Source organism: Emydura macquarii, unplaced genomic scaffold (assembly GCF_026122565.2).
Source record: "Emydura macquarii macquarii isolate MOO-44397 ecotype Brisbane River unplaced genomic scaffold, CSIRO-AGI_Emac_v2 contig_1253, whole genome shotgun sequence".
Classification (NCBI taxonomy): domain Eukaryota; kingdom Metazoa; phylum Chordata; order Testudines; family Chelidae; genus Emydura; species Emydura macquarii.
In genome coordinates, this window is record NW_027131390.1 from 36,425,403 (window position 1) to 36,444,825 (window position 19,423).

The 19,423-nt window shown below is 45.5% G+C and overlaps 1 protein-coding gene across 1 annotated transcript in view; it reads left to right on the forward strand.

The window, feature by feature from the left end:
- The first annotated feature begins 2,946 nt into the window (after positions 1-2,946).
- Positions 2,947-19,423, forward strand: part of LOC137153298 (exocyst complex component 1-like) — a 51,042-nt gene continuing 34,565 nt past the window's right edge. The window contains exons 1-4 of the mRNA XM_067548475.1: positions 2,947-3,222; positions 5,809-5,939; positions 12,245-12,404; positions 14,342-14,535. Of these exons, the coding sequence (XP_067404576.1) occupies positions 3,018-3,222; positions 5,809-5,939; positions 12,245-12,404; positions 14,342-14,535 (690 nt within the window). The 5' untranslated portion in view covers positions 2,947-3,017. The remainder of the gene's footprint in view (positions 3,223-5,808; positions 5,940-12,244; positions 12,405-14,341; positions 14,536-19,423) is intronic.

The following is a 19,423-nucleotide window of genomic DNA, read 5'->3' on the forward strand; positions in this document are numbered from 1 at the left end:
AACGGGTATGCACCAATGTAACTGGGAGGAGAATTTATCCCCTCGTTTTCCTGTAAGCATCTCTAATAATGAAGAACAAGGGAAGAGAAATACAGAAACACAGAAGAATATCCATGGTTCTATAGCTAAAGCTTCTACTTTTTCTTGATTTTCTTCGCCCTTGTGTATACCCCGACTAGAATAGCTGACTTGTTTGCATGCTGGGATACTTAAAACGGTGTCAGAGAAGAGATTTCCCAGTGAGTTTGGAAAGTGCCCGGTTAAAGGTGTTTATCTGCTAATCAATCAAAAATTGCACGTGTGTTAAACTCCCCTACCAGTGTCTCGTGATTTTTCAGCCCAGGCATACTCAGCAGCAGTCATTTTTCAGAGTCCCCATATACCATGTGTGTGTGTGTGTGTGTGTGTGGGTGGGGGGGGGGGTTGCCTTACACACTTTGCACAGGGCATTTACTGTGTCTGATTCCCCCCAGGGGAAAGGATCCTTCCAAACCCTTCCTCCAGTGGACTGGAGCCAGACAACACAGGGAGGGAGATCAGAGAAGCCCATTTCGCTCTCCTGGAAAGTGTCCTGACTGTGATTCTGGAAGACCTGAGAAGTCCACCAGGCTCAGACCAATAGGGAGAGAAACCCACTAACCGAGGGGTGATGGTGGGAACCATAAGATGTGAGCTGCGTGGCAGGTGGTAGCTGACACTCTGTCCTCTTTTCCCCCTACCAGCCAATCCCCTTCATCCAAACACAGACCCAGTGTGGCCTGTGGGGGACACTGAGGGACAGAGCAGCCAGCAGGGGAGGGAAGAATAATAAGCAGCCACCAGCCCAGCAGGAGCTGCTGAGCAAGGAGCAACGCCAAACTTGTGTGCAAAGAGCCTGAAGGTATCATGGAGAGGGTGGGGGGACAAACTGAGGGGCGCTAGGGAGGAGGATTGGGAGGGCAAACTGCGGGGGTGCGCAGGGCAGTGCTAGACTACAGGAAGGGCTAGGGTAAAAGGGGTGGAGCACTAGCACAGGGGAGGATGTGTGGCCTGTGGAGGAGACTGATGTGTCCGGGGGAGCAGAGGAGTATTTAACAGTGGGCGCTTTCTGTGGGACTTCAGAATTGCCACGTAAAGCGAACCAGATGCAGTTCTGTCCGCGGAGGTTTGTTGAGCCAGCGCAGGGGAGCTCCAGAGCAGAGCCAATGTAGACAGGCTGGAGTGGGAGCATGGGCTCCGTTCCCCCACCCCAGCATGGGCCATAAGGACTGTAGAGGCCCAGTCAGTCCTGCTGAGCCTGTTTAGGCTCACAGAGGTAGAACAAGGGGGTGGACAGCGCAGAATGACTGCTAAAGTTTGAAGTAAGAGGAAAGCAGGGGATTCTGGGGAATTTGGTCTTAGCTCTGGTGGTCCAGGGTTCACTTCCTGGTAATGACCAGGACGACAGTGTCCTCCTATTGCCCCACTGCCCCCCAGGTCCCTCAGTATCTAGGAGAACCCACAGGCACACCACCAGTCTACATGTCCCCCTGTACTCAGCCTCTGCTCACCCTCAGTACTCTTCTTCTTCCATTATGTTGCCACACCCTTTCCTAAGCATTTATTTACTGCTTAAATGCATGTCCAGTGTATGCATGTGTGCACATTCATAGTGTATCAAGGTTGTTTGGGAACTCTACAGTTAACCTTAGCTGGTGATTTCCACAGTTAACATTTAAATGATGTGTGCAATGGTTCTTTGCATTACACCATTGGTAAGAATTCATATTTTGTATCACGGTGGTATGTAAGAGTCCCAGTCATGAACCAGGCTCTCTACAGAACAGACCAAATTTTTGACTGAATATATTAATAAAAACATATCAACATTTGGGCTTTTATTAATTTGGGAGGGAGGGGGTGGAATTTTTGCCAAGTCATTTTAATTAAAAAACAAACTATCTTTTGGAAATTTTGGAAGGGAAGTTTACATGGAAGAAAAAGTAGCCTGTTGATTGTTCTGGATCTTTGCATTTAGATTTTTCAGGCCCCCCACCTTGCTGCTTGTTGTGATTGGTGAGCTTAGCCACAGGATGGGAATTTTCAAAATAAAAAAGTTTGCATCCCTGAGTGCCCAAGCTTCTGGGAACTATGCCTAAATTGGTGCAATTTATGCATCAGCCCTTACTTAGGGCTGTATCCCAAGGCGCTTTCCAGTCCTATATGACTACATATACACTAGGACCTGATTGTTCTCTCTAGTGTGCAAGTTTTACACTGGGGTAACTCCACTGACTTCGATGGATTTAATCATGATTTATACCAGCGTGAGAGGAGACAAACTCACAGCTGAAGCAGTTTGATATTCCTGGGAATTGAAATTCCTATATAAATGTGAGATAGTGAATCTATTATTCCTTGCTATGTATTTGAAATATACTGAGAACTGGGCAATATTTAGGATGTATTCTCAAATACTAGCCCTAACTCTCCCATGTTTTGACATTTTTGGAGTTACTTACAGCAGGACAAAGTGAGTATGAAATACTAAGGGTTGCTCTGCACTGAAAACTTACAGCAGCATAGCTATATCTCTCAGGCATGTGATAAACCCTGAGATTTGTAGCTATGCCATCCTGCTGTAGACAGTGCTAGATCGACAGAAGAACTCTTCCATTAACCTACCTCCCCCCTCTCGGGGAGGTGGATTAATTATAGTGATAGAAGAACCCCCCTCATTGCTGGAGTGTGTGTCTATACTGAAGTGCTATGGTACTGCAGTGGGGCCATGTTAGGAATTATGGGTTTGATGCAGGAATCATTTGGTGAAATTATCTGTGTTGTGCAGGAGGTCTGACTACATGATCATAATTGTTCCTGCTGGCTCTAAAAATCTATGACGACCCACTTTGCACTCACTTTGAGCACAAGGTGCAAGGCAGTGAAGACTCAGAGCTATAGAATCACAGTGTCTGTGTAATAATGTGTATTTATCAAAATGCATCAGACAAGGCACTTCTCTACTTATTTCCATACCCTGGGAGCAGAGGGCCACCAGGATGGTCTCCCAGGTTCTGATGACTGACAAGTTTCAAGGGAAAGAACACAATTGTTGCTTGCTGGCTCTTCCACAGCTCGCCATGGCCTCTTCCTGGATCTTACTGGAGAAGGAGGTATTTAACCCCCAGAATGAGACACTGCTGGAAATTGTCCATGTCTGGAAAACGGGAAAGAAGAGGAAGAACTCCATCCTCTGTGTAGCAGGTGAGTGTCCTGGTAGTATATGGGGGGGGGAGGGGGCGGGGGGGGACGACACGACACAGGAGGTGGCTGTGATGATGTGGTCATTTTGGAGGCACTGAGGATTTAATCTCTGGTGGGTGATTTCCTGGCTTGGGAGAAGGTACTTGTCTTTTTGCATTGATACTGTACTTTTAATATTAAAATTCAAAAGGGTACCTGGACCTTAGGGTGGGAACTTGTGTTTATCACAAGATTTCACATCACAGCATATTGAGAGCTGGCAATGAAGGAGACGGGCTCGCTTTGGATACATAAAGATCTCCAACAGCCTATAGAAAGGCTAGCAGTGTACAAGGTTACTCCCTACATGAGTAATTATTATTCCCATTTAATGTCTCATTGTGACGACTTGGGGTTCAACCCAGATCAGTCAGGGGCTGTCTCACCACCTGCCATGCAACTCTGGAGGCCTTAAATACTGTGCTGCTGTGGCTCACAGCCCTGACTATGACCACCAACATACAAGCATACAGGCCACTCTGTGGCTTCCACTGCCCAGTTACTCTTTGCAGGATGACCACAACACTCTCTCAGTCCCACATTTCCCCCAAAGCATCTGCCAATATGACAATCTGCTGAGATTCCCAGAATTGTGAGTCACTGTGTTACCCCTCTCAACCTCGGCAAGTGAGAGTTTCGCTACTGTTAAGCTGTGTGACAATGCCCTGACACGTCGGTTTGTCTGCCTTTCCAGCAAACTCTTCAGGACTTGGCCAGTCCAAACAATGTCTAGCAGGTATCAAACAGTGAACCCCAACTTCTGAGTTCCTCAGAGACTTCTCCCTGCAGTCTCCAACTCCTATCCTGGAACACTCCCTGAAGTTAAGTTCGCTGCTCTTTTAAAAGAGAGAAGAGCAGTTTACTAATTTAATTGGGGTTTGACAGACTCTTACTTCAATTACAGCACTGAACTGGTTTATACTGAAAGTAAGACACGTTTATTAAACAAAGACACAGGTTTAAATGATACCAAGCACAAGGAGTAAAGACAGAAATGGTGACAAACAAAAGTAAAAATACTTTAAGACTAAAACTTAATTTCAGCAAGTTACAGTCTTTGCCTAAGCGGGTTTCTCACCTATAGTCAGTTCCCTGAGATTTCAACCCTCTTGGCTGATAGACCCAACAATCTGAGATTTCAAGAGTGCAGGCCCCTTGAATCTCCCAGTGATGGATACCAAAATAGTTTTCTATTTTGGCTTCCATTGTTTTGATTCCATAATGCTTAATTTACATTGGAGACAGGTAGATGGCAGCCTTCTGTCAGGGAGAAAACCTGTTTTTCCTTGTGTTTGGTCAGACTTTAAAGTATAACAGGCAGTGTCCATAATTCCTCATGTAGTGTTAATACAGACCTTTCACAGCAATGTTGATCATCAGTGTGCCACAGACTTTCCTAAAAGACCTTATCCAATACCCATTTATAAAACAGTAACATTGTATACATTCAGTTGCTTATCATTTATGGTTCAGACCACCCATCTCCCCAACTCACCAGGTGGATGGCTTAATTTACCTGTTATGTGGATATTCTTTCATTGTCTCTGCCTGACGACCAGGAAGGTTCAGACAAGCAGATACACATTCCTGGGTCTAGGGCAGACTTGGCTTATGCATTGCTTGCCAGATAAACATGATTCTCACACATTTAACTCTTCATACACACCCTGTATATACATCTCTCAATATTAATAATCACTGAGTTATTAGTTTTCTAATGGTATATTATATGCTACCTTTTGAGTAAAGGTCATGACAACATGTAACCTATTTTAAAGAACTGTCTGGAGCAAACTACTTATAACATGTCAGGTATAGAAGAACATCATCATTCTGTCGCTAACTCTACAAACAGTATCAGCAGCATCTATGTGAGTTAGGAGCTGAAGTCCAATTGACTTTCAATAAGATTTGGTCTCCTGGGTGACCCAATCCCATTTGAAAATGTGTTTTAGGTAGGGCTGGTCAGACAACAAGAATTCCATTTTGCAAAAAACAGATGCAGAACTAACACTATGCCTTTCAAAAAAAAAAAAAAAAAACACCTGAGACAAAACATACATGAGAAGGAGATCTCACTCTCTCACATCCCCCAGAATAGCCATAGCCCAGGAGCTAGGGGACTGACGTGGGGGACCCAAGTTCGAGTCCCTCATTTGGAGCAGGGATTTGAATCTGAATGTCATACATGGGAAGGGAGTGTCCTAGTGTCCTAAGAGTCTCTCTGGTCTAATGAATATTTAATTATTGATACAAAAATTGAACAGCATCAACAGGAGATGTTGTGAGAACCTAACTGACTCAATAACTCAATGATTAGGGCTCTAACCCAGGATGTGGGAAATCTAGATTCTGAATCAGGAAATTAATTCAGGCAATTCTAAGAGAGCAAATCCCATATGGCAGCATTCACTTGAAAAGCAGCGTCAGTGCAATGTTTGTAACTCTCAATGTTAAAAATCAGAAAGTCATATACCTACTTGTGCACATTGAATTTGTCTCTCAGGCCAGCAGTAACATCTGTTTTTTCTGTCTCCTCCCATCCAGTGACTGCTTGTAGGCCAATGCAGTTGTTCTTAGAGAAAGTAAAGAAGGCAGATCGAGGTGATCAGTACAAGATGACTGACAGGTGGCCCTTAAAGGATCTGAAGCTGGTAGATGGGAAGAATGTCAATCAGGTACTGTTAACTCCTGCTTCCTATCTGAGGAAAGCACACAATGAAATTCATGAGGGTGAAAGGTGAGAGGAATGGAGTGCACAGGATGTGAAGCCAGAGATACTTAGTCCTAGACTTAGTTTTCAGTAAGAACAACATGTGTGTGTGTTGGCAGGGGCAGAGGGTAAGAGAATGGACCCAAATTGTTTTTAAACCACAACTAAACCAGGTGGAACAAACCTGTCTCAATAAAATCTTGTGAGAAGAAACACACCACAGGCAACATGCCAGCCTTTTACTTTCCTTGGGCAGGTTTTGTGCCCTGAGCTTTACTGGTGTTTTCTCTTCTCATGTCTCTTTTGCAGTGGCTGTTTAGGAGATGGGGGCAGCAAGCAGGGAAATGCTCCTCCTTCCTTGACACAAAGTAGTGGGATGAGTGTAGCAGTATCAGGTTTAATAGAACCCAGAGCAGATTGAGCAGTGAGTGACTGTTGCATGAACAGAGCCTGACCCAGCTCCCACTGAAACCAACAGGAGCATCCACAGATTGAAATAGGAGTTGGAGCAGGTTCTGTCAGTGCAACAGTCACTCATTATAGTCATACATAGCCTGCCCACTCCTGACAAATGAGAGCTTTCTAGCTGTCCTCATACAGACTTTGGAAATGGCCTTTGTCCTCAACTCTGTAAAGCACTCTACTTATTAGATCACCCCCGTGTTTGCAGAACCCATGGCAAGACTGATCTGTTTGTCAACATGGAGATAGGTTACGTACAGGTAGCTGCACCAGGTATTGAATACTTATTCAATATGCAGAGGATATTTATTGAAAGGATGTTACTGGAGTGGAGGGTGCTGCATTAGCATTGAAGTACAAGCTGACCGTGACATTACGACAGTTGGAAAAGCACTCTTGGAAAGGGGTATTTCATTCCTGCTGCTTGTTGTTGGCAGCCTATTACATTTGTTATAATTCATTTTTTATTAATGGGAATGTGCTGGGGGCTTTAGCAATGAGCCCATGTTTGTACAAACAGAGAAATAAATGAAAGGTAGTCATCTAAATTGTTTTCCATTCTGCCTCAGAGACAAGCCTGTAGGCACCAAAATGGTGGGGAACATAGCCTGCTCATTAGGACTTCCTTAGAAAATAATACTTGCAGCTTTGCTGAGGGGGTTTGATCAAAGGTTGCAAGCTGACCTGATATTTCATCTTGTTAAGTTTCTCCGTGCACAGAGAACAAACAAACCTTCCACCAGTCTGATCTTTAATTTAGGTGAGAGGCTGGATTCCACTACCCATTAAATCAGTAGGAGTCTTCCCAGGTCTAATCAGGTCTTAAGAGAATAAAAAAACTGAACAAAAGTAGAGGCTCTACAACCAAGCCCATAGTGCCTCTCCTTTTAACAGCCTGCACTGACTTGGACACAAAATGGCTGCCAATCTCAGCAGACAGCCCAGCATTTGGCATTTTAAGAGGGAAAACAAAGCATACTGGTAGCAAAATAGACCGCACTTTTCTGTGATGAAACAATCTTAAAGAAATAATAGAAATAAAAGCTTAAAAAACATTTTACTCCAAGAGCAGCAGGCATGCCCAGAAAAGGGCAATGGGCAGCTAGCTGTCACATCCCAGAAATATAGACATTGCCTATAAATTGTATGTATTATGCAGAGTGTGAATCTCATGGGAAGGCTGAACTGGTGTGTTGGGCTATGTTTGCATCATGATATTACCTCTTTACCTCAGCTAGAGAAACTTTCACCCTGATAGATGCAATCTCACCACACTGGCAGCACATCACTGTACAAAGTCACACCACTACCATGCTGCAATTCCCATAACTCTGTAGAAGGGAGGCCTCACCATAGGTACACCCCCTCTTGGTTAGGTGTGGTATAGCACCTCACACCCCATGCCAACAGCTGCTCTAGCTCTGCAGTGGTCTGCCTCTTCTCATTATTCAGCCCTCCAGCCAGGTCACTTTAATGTCTCTCCCCCCAAGGGTAATAAAGGCCAACAAATAAAAATCCAGTGTCCACACATCTGGTTTTCAGCCCTCAACTCCAAGCCCATAGTCCCTACTCCCCTTTGCTTAGGTCTCTCAGTTGTCCTCTCCTTCTCAGGGGATGCCCATCATCTTCCCCAGGCCCACCTACTACAGTGGGTTCCTATCCAGGGATCCCATAACCTGCAACCAAGGTCAGCTCTGTCAGACTCCTCACTGCAGCCTCCTGGCCTTATTTCTACTAAAGACTTTTTGGAGGCCTTCTGCTCACAGCCTCACTAGGTTCAACCTTCTCCCAGGAGCAGGGCACACAGGGCTCTCCCCTGGAATCACATCCACAAAATTCAAAGCCACCAGTACAAACTTAACCCAACTTCTGCCCTCTTAGAGTTTGTTCTTTCATCTCTTCTTACATTTCCCCAGCTCAGCTGAACACTGCCCAGAGTTCTCTCCCTGGAAGTTCAGATCCTGCCCACTATCCAAGTCAATTACCAGAGCCTGCTGTACATATCTCCTGGCCTCTCATCAGATTGCTCTACTCAGGGAAAAACTCCTAGGACCAGCTTTCCCTGAAAACCCCTTCCCTGACCACACTTCTCTCTACTCTTCACTACCCACAGAGAAACTACACCATTCCTTCTTTTTCTCCCTGCAGCCTTCTTAAGCACCATACTTCCTCTCCTCATAGCATAAACCAGCTCCCCCCCAGCTTCATCTTTAACTAGGTCTGGTGCACCCTGCAGGTGCAACCAGGTGGGTTAATTGGCCTCTTACGCCTACATTATCCCTTTCACCACCGGTGCAGGGCAGACACCCCATAACAAGTCTATTTACGACACTTGAAGCATCTTGTGAGGGTAGCTTGCAAGATGCAGGCACAGGTTTGTGCAAATTAGCATGGGTGGTCACTTTGCTTGCATGAGCTGGGTACTATGCCTTTAGCTATACCACTTAAGGTTTTGTTATCAGGGCTGCTGATGGGCCAGCCTTTTGGAAAGGAATTACTGCAAGTCCATCCCCCTCATGCCCCTAAGAAGAACACTGTACAAATGCAGCAGCTCCCTTGGATGGAATTCCACCCTTCCCTGGAGAAGAGCCCATGTCTCCAGAAATAATCCCACCATCACCTGTTGGGAATCAGCTGCTAGAAACACACAGACCACTCCCTCCACTTCAGAACAAACTCAGAGAGTCACCTCCCTCTCCCCCAGACCCAATTTGTGGAAACCACTGAGAATGAATTACTTAGCAGCACCAGGGTCCTGTTAATTAATACAGTTCTGTGAAAACCCCCCCTGATGCAAAATGAAAGTGGATGGTAAAATACCAGGGAGAGGGCAAGCACTGTATACAGCTTGTGCTCCATCTCCCCTGCATCTCACAGCCTGCTCCTGCAAACAGAGCTTGTGTTTCATGAGGAACCTATCTTGCCCAAGCGCTGTCAGAGCCCTGACATTGCAGATTTGGCTGCACTTTAAGTTGTAGCTCCCTTGACAAAAACGGTATTAATATTTATGAAACGATTCCTGGATATCCCCCTGCTTTAATAGCGCCTTATAAGGCATGCTATAAACCATTCTGGTCATAAATTCTCCGCAGAGGGCACTGTTACAAGCTGTTCTAGAGGCTGCTAGCGAGCCTGTAAAACAGCGCTGGGGCATGATGTATCACTTGCAGGTGTTTAGAAAGCACCCGGTAAAGTGTCATAGGACTGAACAAATCATCATAAAGTCTAAGCCTATTATTGTTATTAGGATCAATAATAATAAGTGTGGCCTCCATAGTCTCTGGAAGATGGGACAGAGCAGTGCTAACAAGCTGAGGAAGACGTCGGCTCAGTGGAATATTCCAAGCCCAGCTCTCCGCATCCCCTTACTCCGTTTTGCCCCAGAAGCAGTCAGCATTGGCCCCTAGAATGGAGCTGGGCAGTCCAGGCCTAGACTTCAGGAGACCCCAGATGGTGGGCGTAGGCAGCACAGGCTGGGAGCGAGAAATAACCACAGGTCTGTCCCGGTTGAACAGCTGCAGTTTATGTTCATTACAGTGCAGTCCTGTCTCATCTACACCACAAGGGGGGCTTTGGTCACGGTCAGAGGAAGTCACTGCTGGTCTGTGATGGACTGGCAGTTCCTATGTTCCTATTGTCACTGAAGGGCTAAAAAGGGGTGTAACAGGGGCCACCACCCAAGCAGCCCCTTGTGGCCTCTGCTTTCCCCTTCTTCAGGACTTCTCAAACAAACTCAATAGGAAATTAAAACATTTCCCCACCTGGGATCCACTGTAATGTCCTCAGATATATACTGGGCTTCCAGGTTCCAATCCCAGTTCAGCATCTCCCCCCCCCCCCCTTAGTCTGGGGGTTTCCAGCCCCTTTCCCAGAACTGGGGCACAGTTCAGTGGCTCTGCAAGAGCATCTTGCTCCCTGCTGCTGCTGCTGTTTCTTCAAGCCAGCTACAGCTTCTTAGGCTTCTGTTTCCTGAGCATCCTCCCCGCCCTCACTACATACACCAGTTGCTCTTAAAAGGGAGTCAGCTACTCTGTGAGGTATACCTCCCTCCTTCAGTAATCAGGCTTGGCCAGCCCCAGGCCCTCCAGCCATTAAAGGGCGGGTCACGCTGTCACAAGGAGGAATTGACATTTTTTCCTCTGGTACCCAAGGCTTCCCTTTTCCAGCTTGCTAACGAGTGAAGCTGGGATAAATCACAGGGTTTGTTTTTTTAAAACTGCATTTAGAGCTTTCCCCTGCTTTGAAGTAGAGGAAGGGGATAATGTAAACAAGAAGCTGTGCAAATAAAGATCACATTGCGCTATTTTTCGCTTCAGAAATTCAAGCCAAATTAAATGCCCATAAAGGAGATGCTTTTGACCCTTTCACTGTTGTGTGCTTGCATATTTCCACAGTGTCCTTTCATTAGCACGAAGCAGGGAATATCCCAGGATGCTCCACAGAATTGTACATACAGCAGCATCGTGGCAGAGAGAGTTAAGAATAGGGATGGGGCAAGCCATTTTTGGAACTTCTCTCCAATGATCTGAACTCCTGGGAAAATAGAGGGTTCAGATTTCAGACATGGGTCAGGACCAATAAGGGTATTTCCTTAGCTGAAGTGTACATTCCAGTGTTTACTCTAAGTGCTTCATCCCAAGCATAGTTTCACAATCGCAGTTCTCCAAAAATATTCCTATATCTGTCGCTCTATCACCCTCTGCACATTGCTCATAATTATTCACCAAGTAATGTGGCTATACAGGTTGGATCCCATGCCCTCTGATGCCAAATTAAGTCCTGTAAAAGGGCGATCACTCCCAACAAGAGGGTGCTGCAGGAAGAAATTGCATCAGTGACTAACAGCCAGAAACTGTATTAACACACAAGATTTGGTCTGAGTCTCTAAAGCAACATGCAATATTCCAGAGGGCTGATTCTGCCAGCCAGGTGACAAGACTTCTAGCTAACTTCTTCTCAGTTTTACCTGTGCAGCTCCATCGAAGCCCATAGACTATTAGGCATGCCATAACTAGTAATGAGTAACAAATAGGAGGGGAGATAGCAAGATGAGAATGAAAATGTGGTTCATAATAATGCATGGCTCTTCTCCTCTGTAGATCTCAAAACACTTTATGTTAGCCCCATTTTACAGATGGGGAAATTGAGACCCAAAGGGCTGAAGTGACTTGTCCGGGGTCTTCTAGTGCTCAAGCTGAGAACAGATCCCAGTTACCTAGAGTCCTATTAGTTTTCACTATCCACTAGGACACATTGCTGCCTATTGAAACCAAGATTTTGGTAGCTTGCAGGATGGCACTTCCACTAGCACAACATCCCCTACTTGCAAGCTGAATCACCAACACCTACAGCAGCACCTGAATTTTCCTTAAAGGTCATCCCTCTATTTGCTAGCCAGACCCAACACATTTTAGATTATGAGAGCAGACATAATCACGGTCCAAGGTGGCATGGATGCAGACATGCTTAATTGCTATTGAACTGTTAAAATTAAGTTACTCTCAGTATCAATGAACTCAGTTCAGATTAACCCTATGTCAGACTCTTCATTTTCAATGTGACCTCGTGGCAACATTAAAAATCCTAATCTCAGAGCTACAGCACTTCAAAATTGCTCATCCAATGCTCTGTTAGTTTAGCAAACAGTTTAATACTGCAGCCTGCTGCATTAGCTAGATAGGATGTCTTTCTCTTTTACAATATTCAGCACATTTGTTAAAATGTATCACAAACATATATGTAAAGTGTACAGTACATTCCTTATAGCCAGCAAATTAATTAATCGCAGCTCTTGTTCTTGGTGTCTAGGGCTGTCTGGATTTTGAGCTGCAGTTTGATAAGGTTTACAAGTGGACAGCCGTCAGCTTTGATGAGAAGAATGCCTTTATCAGATGCTTGTGGAAGCTGAACCGCCGCTACCTCTCTGGCAGCACTGCATTTGTTAGCATCCCCTCCTGCACATTGGAAGGTAATTATGGCTTCTTGTCACACTTGGGCAGAGTGGCTTTTTATGCGTTGATTCCTGTAATCTTCAGTCCCTTCTTCCTATGGCATCGTGTGCGACCCTGGCACTTTTTGTGACCATCCTGACTGGCGTCAGTATCGGGGTGGGGGGCACTTTTTAAGGGTTTGCCTCAACTGAGTGTTCCAGAACAGGAACCATTTTCACATGGATTGTCAAAAGGTTGCCGTTCCTTTAAGATCATAGGCAATGGCTTCACCTCAAAGCAATCTAAGGCACACATGGTCTAATGAAAAATAAGATTTATTAATGACAAAGTGCAGGATCCTGAAAAGGGCAGTTAGGACCAATGGTCAGAGCAGCATCAAGCCTGAGGCTGAGAGCAGCAAAGGAATTTGTAGTCAAGTTCCAGGCTGGTGTTGATGCCAACCATCAGGATCAGCATCCGAGTCACTTTTCAGATCAGGAGGCAAGGTCTGAATTAAGCCAAAGTCAAAGCCAGGAGTTCAAGGGCAGGAATAGGAATGGTAGCTACATGAGATTCACACTGCTTCCTAGAATGCCCCTTGGATTTATACAGGGCAGGGAGCCAATAAAGGTCTATGAGGCTGCTGCCTTGTTGGACCCCTTCAGCTGGGGGTTCTTGAGGTCTGTGTCTGTAGCAGGTCATGGGTAGTGGAGTGCAAGTTGGTTTGCTATCTTATGTTTGCTATCTGCCAGCTCTGCAGGCCTGGGTTCACAACCTGATGGGCCTTCCAGGGAGAAATCAGATTCAGACAAAAGAAACGTCTGTGAAACAGATCTAGTCTTGGCCAGCAAGACTGAAGCTAAGCAGGACCATAGGTTAAAACAATTTGAGAGCATGCTTTCTCCTTTCCTGCCCTCTGAGCCTTGCACAGTAGCCCTGGCTGCCATAGACACACACCTTTTTGCCACTAATGGAGAGTAGACCAATTGGCGACAGTGGCTGACTTTTGGTTAATGGGGTGTGTTGGTTGGTCAGAGGTCAGCTAAACGGGCCGATACTGGCTATACTTTGCCTGCTAAGCCACTGCCTTACAAGTGTATGGGTGGCAGTCTCGTCCTCCTCAGTGTCACATTAATTTGGTGGAAAGGCCAGACTGAAACAAAGCTCATTTTATTCCCCATGACAGCAGGGGAGAGTGATCTTGTGCAGGGGAAGGGGAAGGGAAGGGCAGATTTAGGATTGAGGGCGTGCTGCATGCAGTGTGAGAGACAGTCGCAGACAGAGAGAAGGAATCACTCATCTAGGGAGTTCAGGATGAAGAGAGAATTTATAGAGCAGGCTAATTTATTCTCGGGCCTGTTGCCACATGGAAAAAGTGCTGGACTGGGATGAAAAAAATGGACAGTTTATCTTGCCTCTGATGGCTCTATCTGCTCTCCAGGGCTTGGGCAAGGTGCGGAGGTGGGGGAATAGCAAGAGCTTAAAGAGAGGCCATTGACTTATTGGGGGAATGCTACAAATCAGTGTGTCTATTGAGATATGTGGATGTCTAGTGGATATGTCTGTCAGTATATCTCAGGATATTAGGGGGGTGGCGGCATCTCTGCAGCTCCGATAGGTGCCCTGTAGACCCCTCATCACCAGGTAGGCTTTCCCTCACCTTGGGTATGAGCAGGCAAGGGCACAACCAGACTCCAATTTAGGCTTGCTCTGCCTACGTGCCTTGGTCCCGATCTGCCACAGTGCCCTGCTAGCCCAGCCCTGAGCCTTGCCTCACCAGAGACTGATGGTTGTGGTACCGGCTGTGATGTTCTTCCAGTGTAAATAAATATCATCTGGGAACTAGGCTAAGATGATTGCACCCATTTCACTTGTGAATGACTGGATTTGATTAGACTCTGCAGAAAGGGAAGGCTAATACAATGAAAGTAACAAGAATGCACTGATCATCCATGCATCTCCCCCATGCATGCAGGGAAACAAAGTCTACAAGAGGTTGGAAATGCCAGCACAGAGGCTGGGGACCAGGCAGAGCACAGCACCTACCAGGAGATGACGCCAAAGGAAACTGCTGACATGCTGAAGCTGATGGAAGAGCATGAGCCGATAGTGAACAATTCCATAGCCTTTGCAGAGAAGCTAAGCAAAGACCTCCAAGTGCTGGACGAGGTGAGGTGCAAAGTGGCTGAGGCTTTCTTACATTCATCTTGGGTATTTGCTTAGGTCCTGAGCCAACTCCATCTAACTCAAGGGAAAGAATCCCATTGACTTAAATGGAAATTGGATGGGGCCCGTAGATAGCTCTGGCTTTTTTATTTGAGCTAAGAATTCAATTATCAGGATACACAGCAATTTAGGGCCAAAAGCTTGTCCCATTGAAGTCAGTGGGAATGTTGCCACTGACTTTAACTGAACAGTGCTTTGCACTGCAGTGGACTATATTTCCCTGGGTGCGAGAATAGGTAAACAGCCCCTGCTGGAAACTGCCCTGAAAGTATCTTAGGGAGTGTGTCTACAATGCAAAAAAAAAGTGGACTCTTAACTTAACCTGCACTAGGTACTTGGGTTGAAATTGTAGTGAAGATAGGGCAACTCAGCTTTTAATGGGTTACCCTCTAGAGTTCACATATAGGCTATCAGAAGGTGATCAGCTGTCAAAGGGTGTTGTTGCAGTAAATACCTCTACCCTTCTTCTAAAGTGTTCAAAGACATTGCTTCTCCAGCGTATGTCAGGTATGTATTCCCAGGCAATATTCAAATTACTGGATTATAAAGGGTTAATACCACATCACATGGTAGGGACCAGCAATCACCAGTTTCTGTTACATTCATCAGCATGATGTCTCATGAAAACTATGGGTATTTCCCAATCCCAGCCACCCAGGCCTGTAAAGATAGCTCCTGCATACAGGTCCTTTGATTTGTTTGGAGTACCTGGAGGAGAGGCAACTAGCCTGCCACCAGTGGTGCTAGGGCCACTCCTGAAAACAAGCAAAAACAACGAGAGTCCTGTAGCACTTTAAAGACTAACACATTTCTGCAGGCATAAGCTTTCATGGGCTGCAACCCACTTTGTCAGATGCATCTTTTCACCCTGAAAACAAGGTATCCCTATCCATTGGGGCCCCAGTGTCTTGGGGGAGGAGAGAGAAGTGGAGGAGCTAGAATGGCTACAGGCAGATGGCACCGGGAAGACAGAGGGACAGGGGACCCACTCTACACACACACTCAAGGATATCGGGGGGATGAGGCAAAGGAGGCAACACTGAGGGCAGAGGAGGAGGAGGAAATAGGCTCAACAGCAGCAGTCCGGCAAGGGGAAAGGGGGAGGTGGGAAACTATGAGAGTGGGGTTATAATTTCAGAGGGAGGGAGGATTGGGGTAAAACTGAAGAGCAGAGGACAGGAGAGATGGAGATCTTTGGGACAGGACAGGGAAGGAGGTGGGGACTCAAAGGCCTTGACTTCACTGCTCAAAAAGTTGTGTTTCTTACCTTGAAGGCGCTAGAATGTGTGAACTTTCCTGAGGGTAAAAACCCAGTGAAGATGAGGCCTGAGAGACATGGAGAGTGGGAAGGCTGATGGGGAGGCCCAAGAAAGATAATGGAATTGTAGGGAGGAGGCAAGGGGCTGAGATGGCATGTGAAAGAGCAAGGGAATGATTGACAAGTGAGAGGCTGATATAACAGGAAAAGAAAAAGCTGCTGGGTTTTAGTCCATTCATTTATGTTCCTATATTTTATTACATTTCCCTGGAAGACGTCTTATTATCTCTGAGTACTGGAGGAAACGTGATGAGATGCCTGTTTAGAGCACACAGGTTACAGTAATATTTCTGCTCTGCTGGATTTTATAGTTAATAACTAAAAAAACAAACAAAAAACTAGAGGAAATAACCTATAATTTACCCAGAATCCACAAAATCCTAAATCCATCTTGCTTTGTATTCCTTTATATTTGCTTTGTTCCAAGCTTGTTTTCTATATTGCTTCCTACCAGTCTGCCTTCTTTATGCTTTGGTATGTAGTCCTTAAATCTGGAAAGCAGAACTCCTGAGGTCTGTTTCTGACTGCAACAAACTTCTCTGTCCTCCTGGGCAAGTCACATAACCTATCCGTGACTCAATTTCCCCATCTGTAAATTAGGGATAGCAATATCTACCTTACACAGATAAGTAATAAATGTCTGTTAAGTACTTTGAAGTGTAAGGTGCTGCAGAGTGCATTATTTTAAAGGAATGTTAATTGATAAATAATTATTAACACTAATAAATAATACAACATTTATATTTATCAAAAGTATAATATTAATATTATTGTGTAAAATGGAGTCGTGCATATGCTCATATATTCTCTACAATATAATAACAATAACACTTTGTTCTTCTGTAGCACTTTTCATCTAGGGATCTCAAAGCACTTTCCAAACATTAACGAAACATTGCCAAAGTTTTGTAGTGAGTGAGGTGGTGGCCATTGTATTTGTGGGATCTGCAGCTCCAGTTTGTATATTGATACCCTAGTTCACGCTCAGATTTCCAATGCATTCTTAAATCCACAGGCATTTCTGAAACTTGGAGACGTCTCATGCAGCAGAGTTATTATCCTTAACTGAGCAATAACTCTCCAGACAGCTGTCCCGGCTAACGGTTCCCCTGCCAGTTTGATTGGTGCTGCTTTGCTAAAGGCAAAACCCTAAGGGTCTGAAAAGCCGTAATAAGAAAATCAGAAGGTACAGCAGTGACAGGCTTGCTGGAGGTTTATAGCTATAATTTAGTAGCACTTACTAAAAAACAAAATGTCAGTTGGAACCTTGTAGAGCATAGACAAGCTGCTGCAGGGAGGCTGGAAACCTAAAAGTCAAAGGCAGCTGAGTAGCCATGGGAGGGACAATGCTGGTTTGTTTCTTGGCAACTTCCAAGAACTTTCAGAGCAGGAAGAAAAGTTGTTTGCCTTAGTTTTTGTGGTTCTTTGAGATAAGAACCTGAGTGAGCCACATGCAAAGGCCCAAATGCAGCTCAGTTCCTGCTGAGCGTTGGGGGGGCAACAAGCAAAAACTCACTGGTGTGTGTCATTGCCCCTCTCAGGCTGCTTGCGGAAAAGCTTGCCCTCTTTTCTCTGTGTAAATGGCTTTTTTAGAGTTCAAGGAGCGAGTGGCAGGCTATTTGCGAGGTGTTCAAGTCTTTGTTTTCTTTAGGGCTCTACCAAACTTTTCCTGCTCCATTGTGGGTTGTTTTGTCTATGATTGGAGTTAAGCTCACCAACTTCAAGCCATGCCTCTCCTAAAATGGCAACGTGTGGGACAGACAGGTACACCCAGTGCCTCAGTTGCCTTGGAGAATGGCACATACCCAATCCAAGGCTGCTAAATGTACTTCCATCCATGCCTTCACGCTGCATCACACTCTGGATTCAGCCTCTAGACCATATGCTAATTTCAGGAAAGCAACAATGAGATCTTTTTTCAGTGAGGCTCCCTAGACTGACCTCCTTTAGGTCTAGGACTGCTGGCTTCCCACCTGCAGGGGGGAGCACTGCAGGCCATGCTTGAAGGACAACAGCTAATTAATGTGGTGGCTGTGGTTCTTCGTGGTGGTCTACTGTGTGGAACCACATCACCCACACACTCTGCCCACTATTTCACACAGTAGATTTTTGATTGGATGGAATGAATTAAGTGTGATTAGGGCTGTACCCTGATATATACCCATGGCTGGGGTGTCAAGAGGAGACAGCCAGGGTGTGTATGTAGCGCTAGCAGATACTACTTTGCAGAAAGTTCTCAGCTTGAGCACCACAGTGCACACTTAACTGAGAGTACAGATCTATGCAGGCAGTCATCTAACAGAACCACAGTTATTATGGTAAATAACTAGGCAACATCACAAAGAACCACAGTTACTATGGCAAGTAACCAGGTGATCACCTCAAAGAACCCATTACTATCGTAAGCAAACCTTCTTTTTCCACCAGAGGATGGATTCTATCCTCCAACATTGCAAGATGGTTTTGCAGCCCCTTCTAGTTTCTCTAGGAAGCCAGGCTTGAAGTTGATTTACATAACCTCTGTCTCCTTTCCTTCATGGTTGCAAAGCACTGCCTGTGATTACTGTGGGGCACTGATGTTTCTATTGATGTTACTTTTTATATAATAAAAAAGCCATTGCCTAATTTCAATATTAACAAAGACAAAGCACATTTGAAAGCTTCATTATTACAGAGAAAAACAACAGACCAGAGATCTCGAGCCTCCCAACCCTGTCTATCGATTATCTTATTTGATACCCAACATGGTGCTAAAACCAGTGGCCATGATACGATTAACATTTCAAAAGCAGTTAAGCTCTAATAGATTTTGTCAGTGATGATTAACAAGCAATTATAGCCCCATGGCCTGTCAAAGCAAATGTCTCAGACCTTCCGAGGCTAATAGTGCCTTCCATTTTTTTTATACACACACACATCACGCATGATTTAACTGTTCATTAATTCCACCATCAGAACAGCTCGGTGGGGTAATAAATAGGAAACAATGCGCCTGGTGGCTGTTAGCTCAGAATCTGCGTGTACATCCTCACAATGGCCTGGGTCAGACACTTTTGTGGGAATACAGAGGACTATGATCATGGGGTGAGCTGGCCATAGGGTCATGCAGTGCACCTGAGTCCACACTCGCCCTCGGCAAGTGGAGGGAAGCAAGAGCTCCAGCAGAGTGCCATGAGCCAGTCAGCATGTCTCCTACAAGGAACAGGAGATAGCAGGGCACCTGTGGCCCTGTAGGAAAACCAGGTGCCATCACTAACCCTACAACACTTCTTTCTTTGTGGAGTTGACTTGAGGAGGTAGCCATGGCGGTTCCTATTTCCTTTTTTCTCCCTGGGCTGGCAGTGGCTGGGGCTCCTGCAGGATCTCCTGCTCTTCACCGTTTCTCTGGGACAGCAGCCAGTTCAGGGCCATGGGGAGCTCTTCAGGGAGCTGCACAAAGGAGCAGAAGCATGGAAAGAAAGCAGCATAGAGCCTTCCTTTGTGTGTCTCAGGGTGGATGAGGCTGAGTGCTCA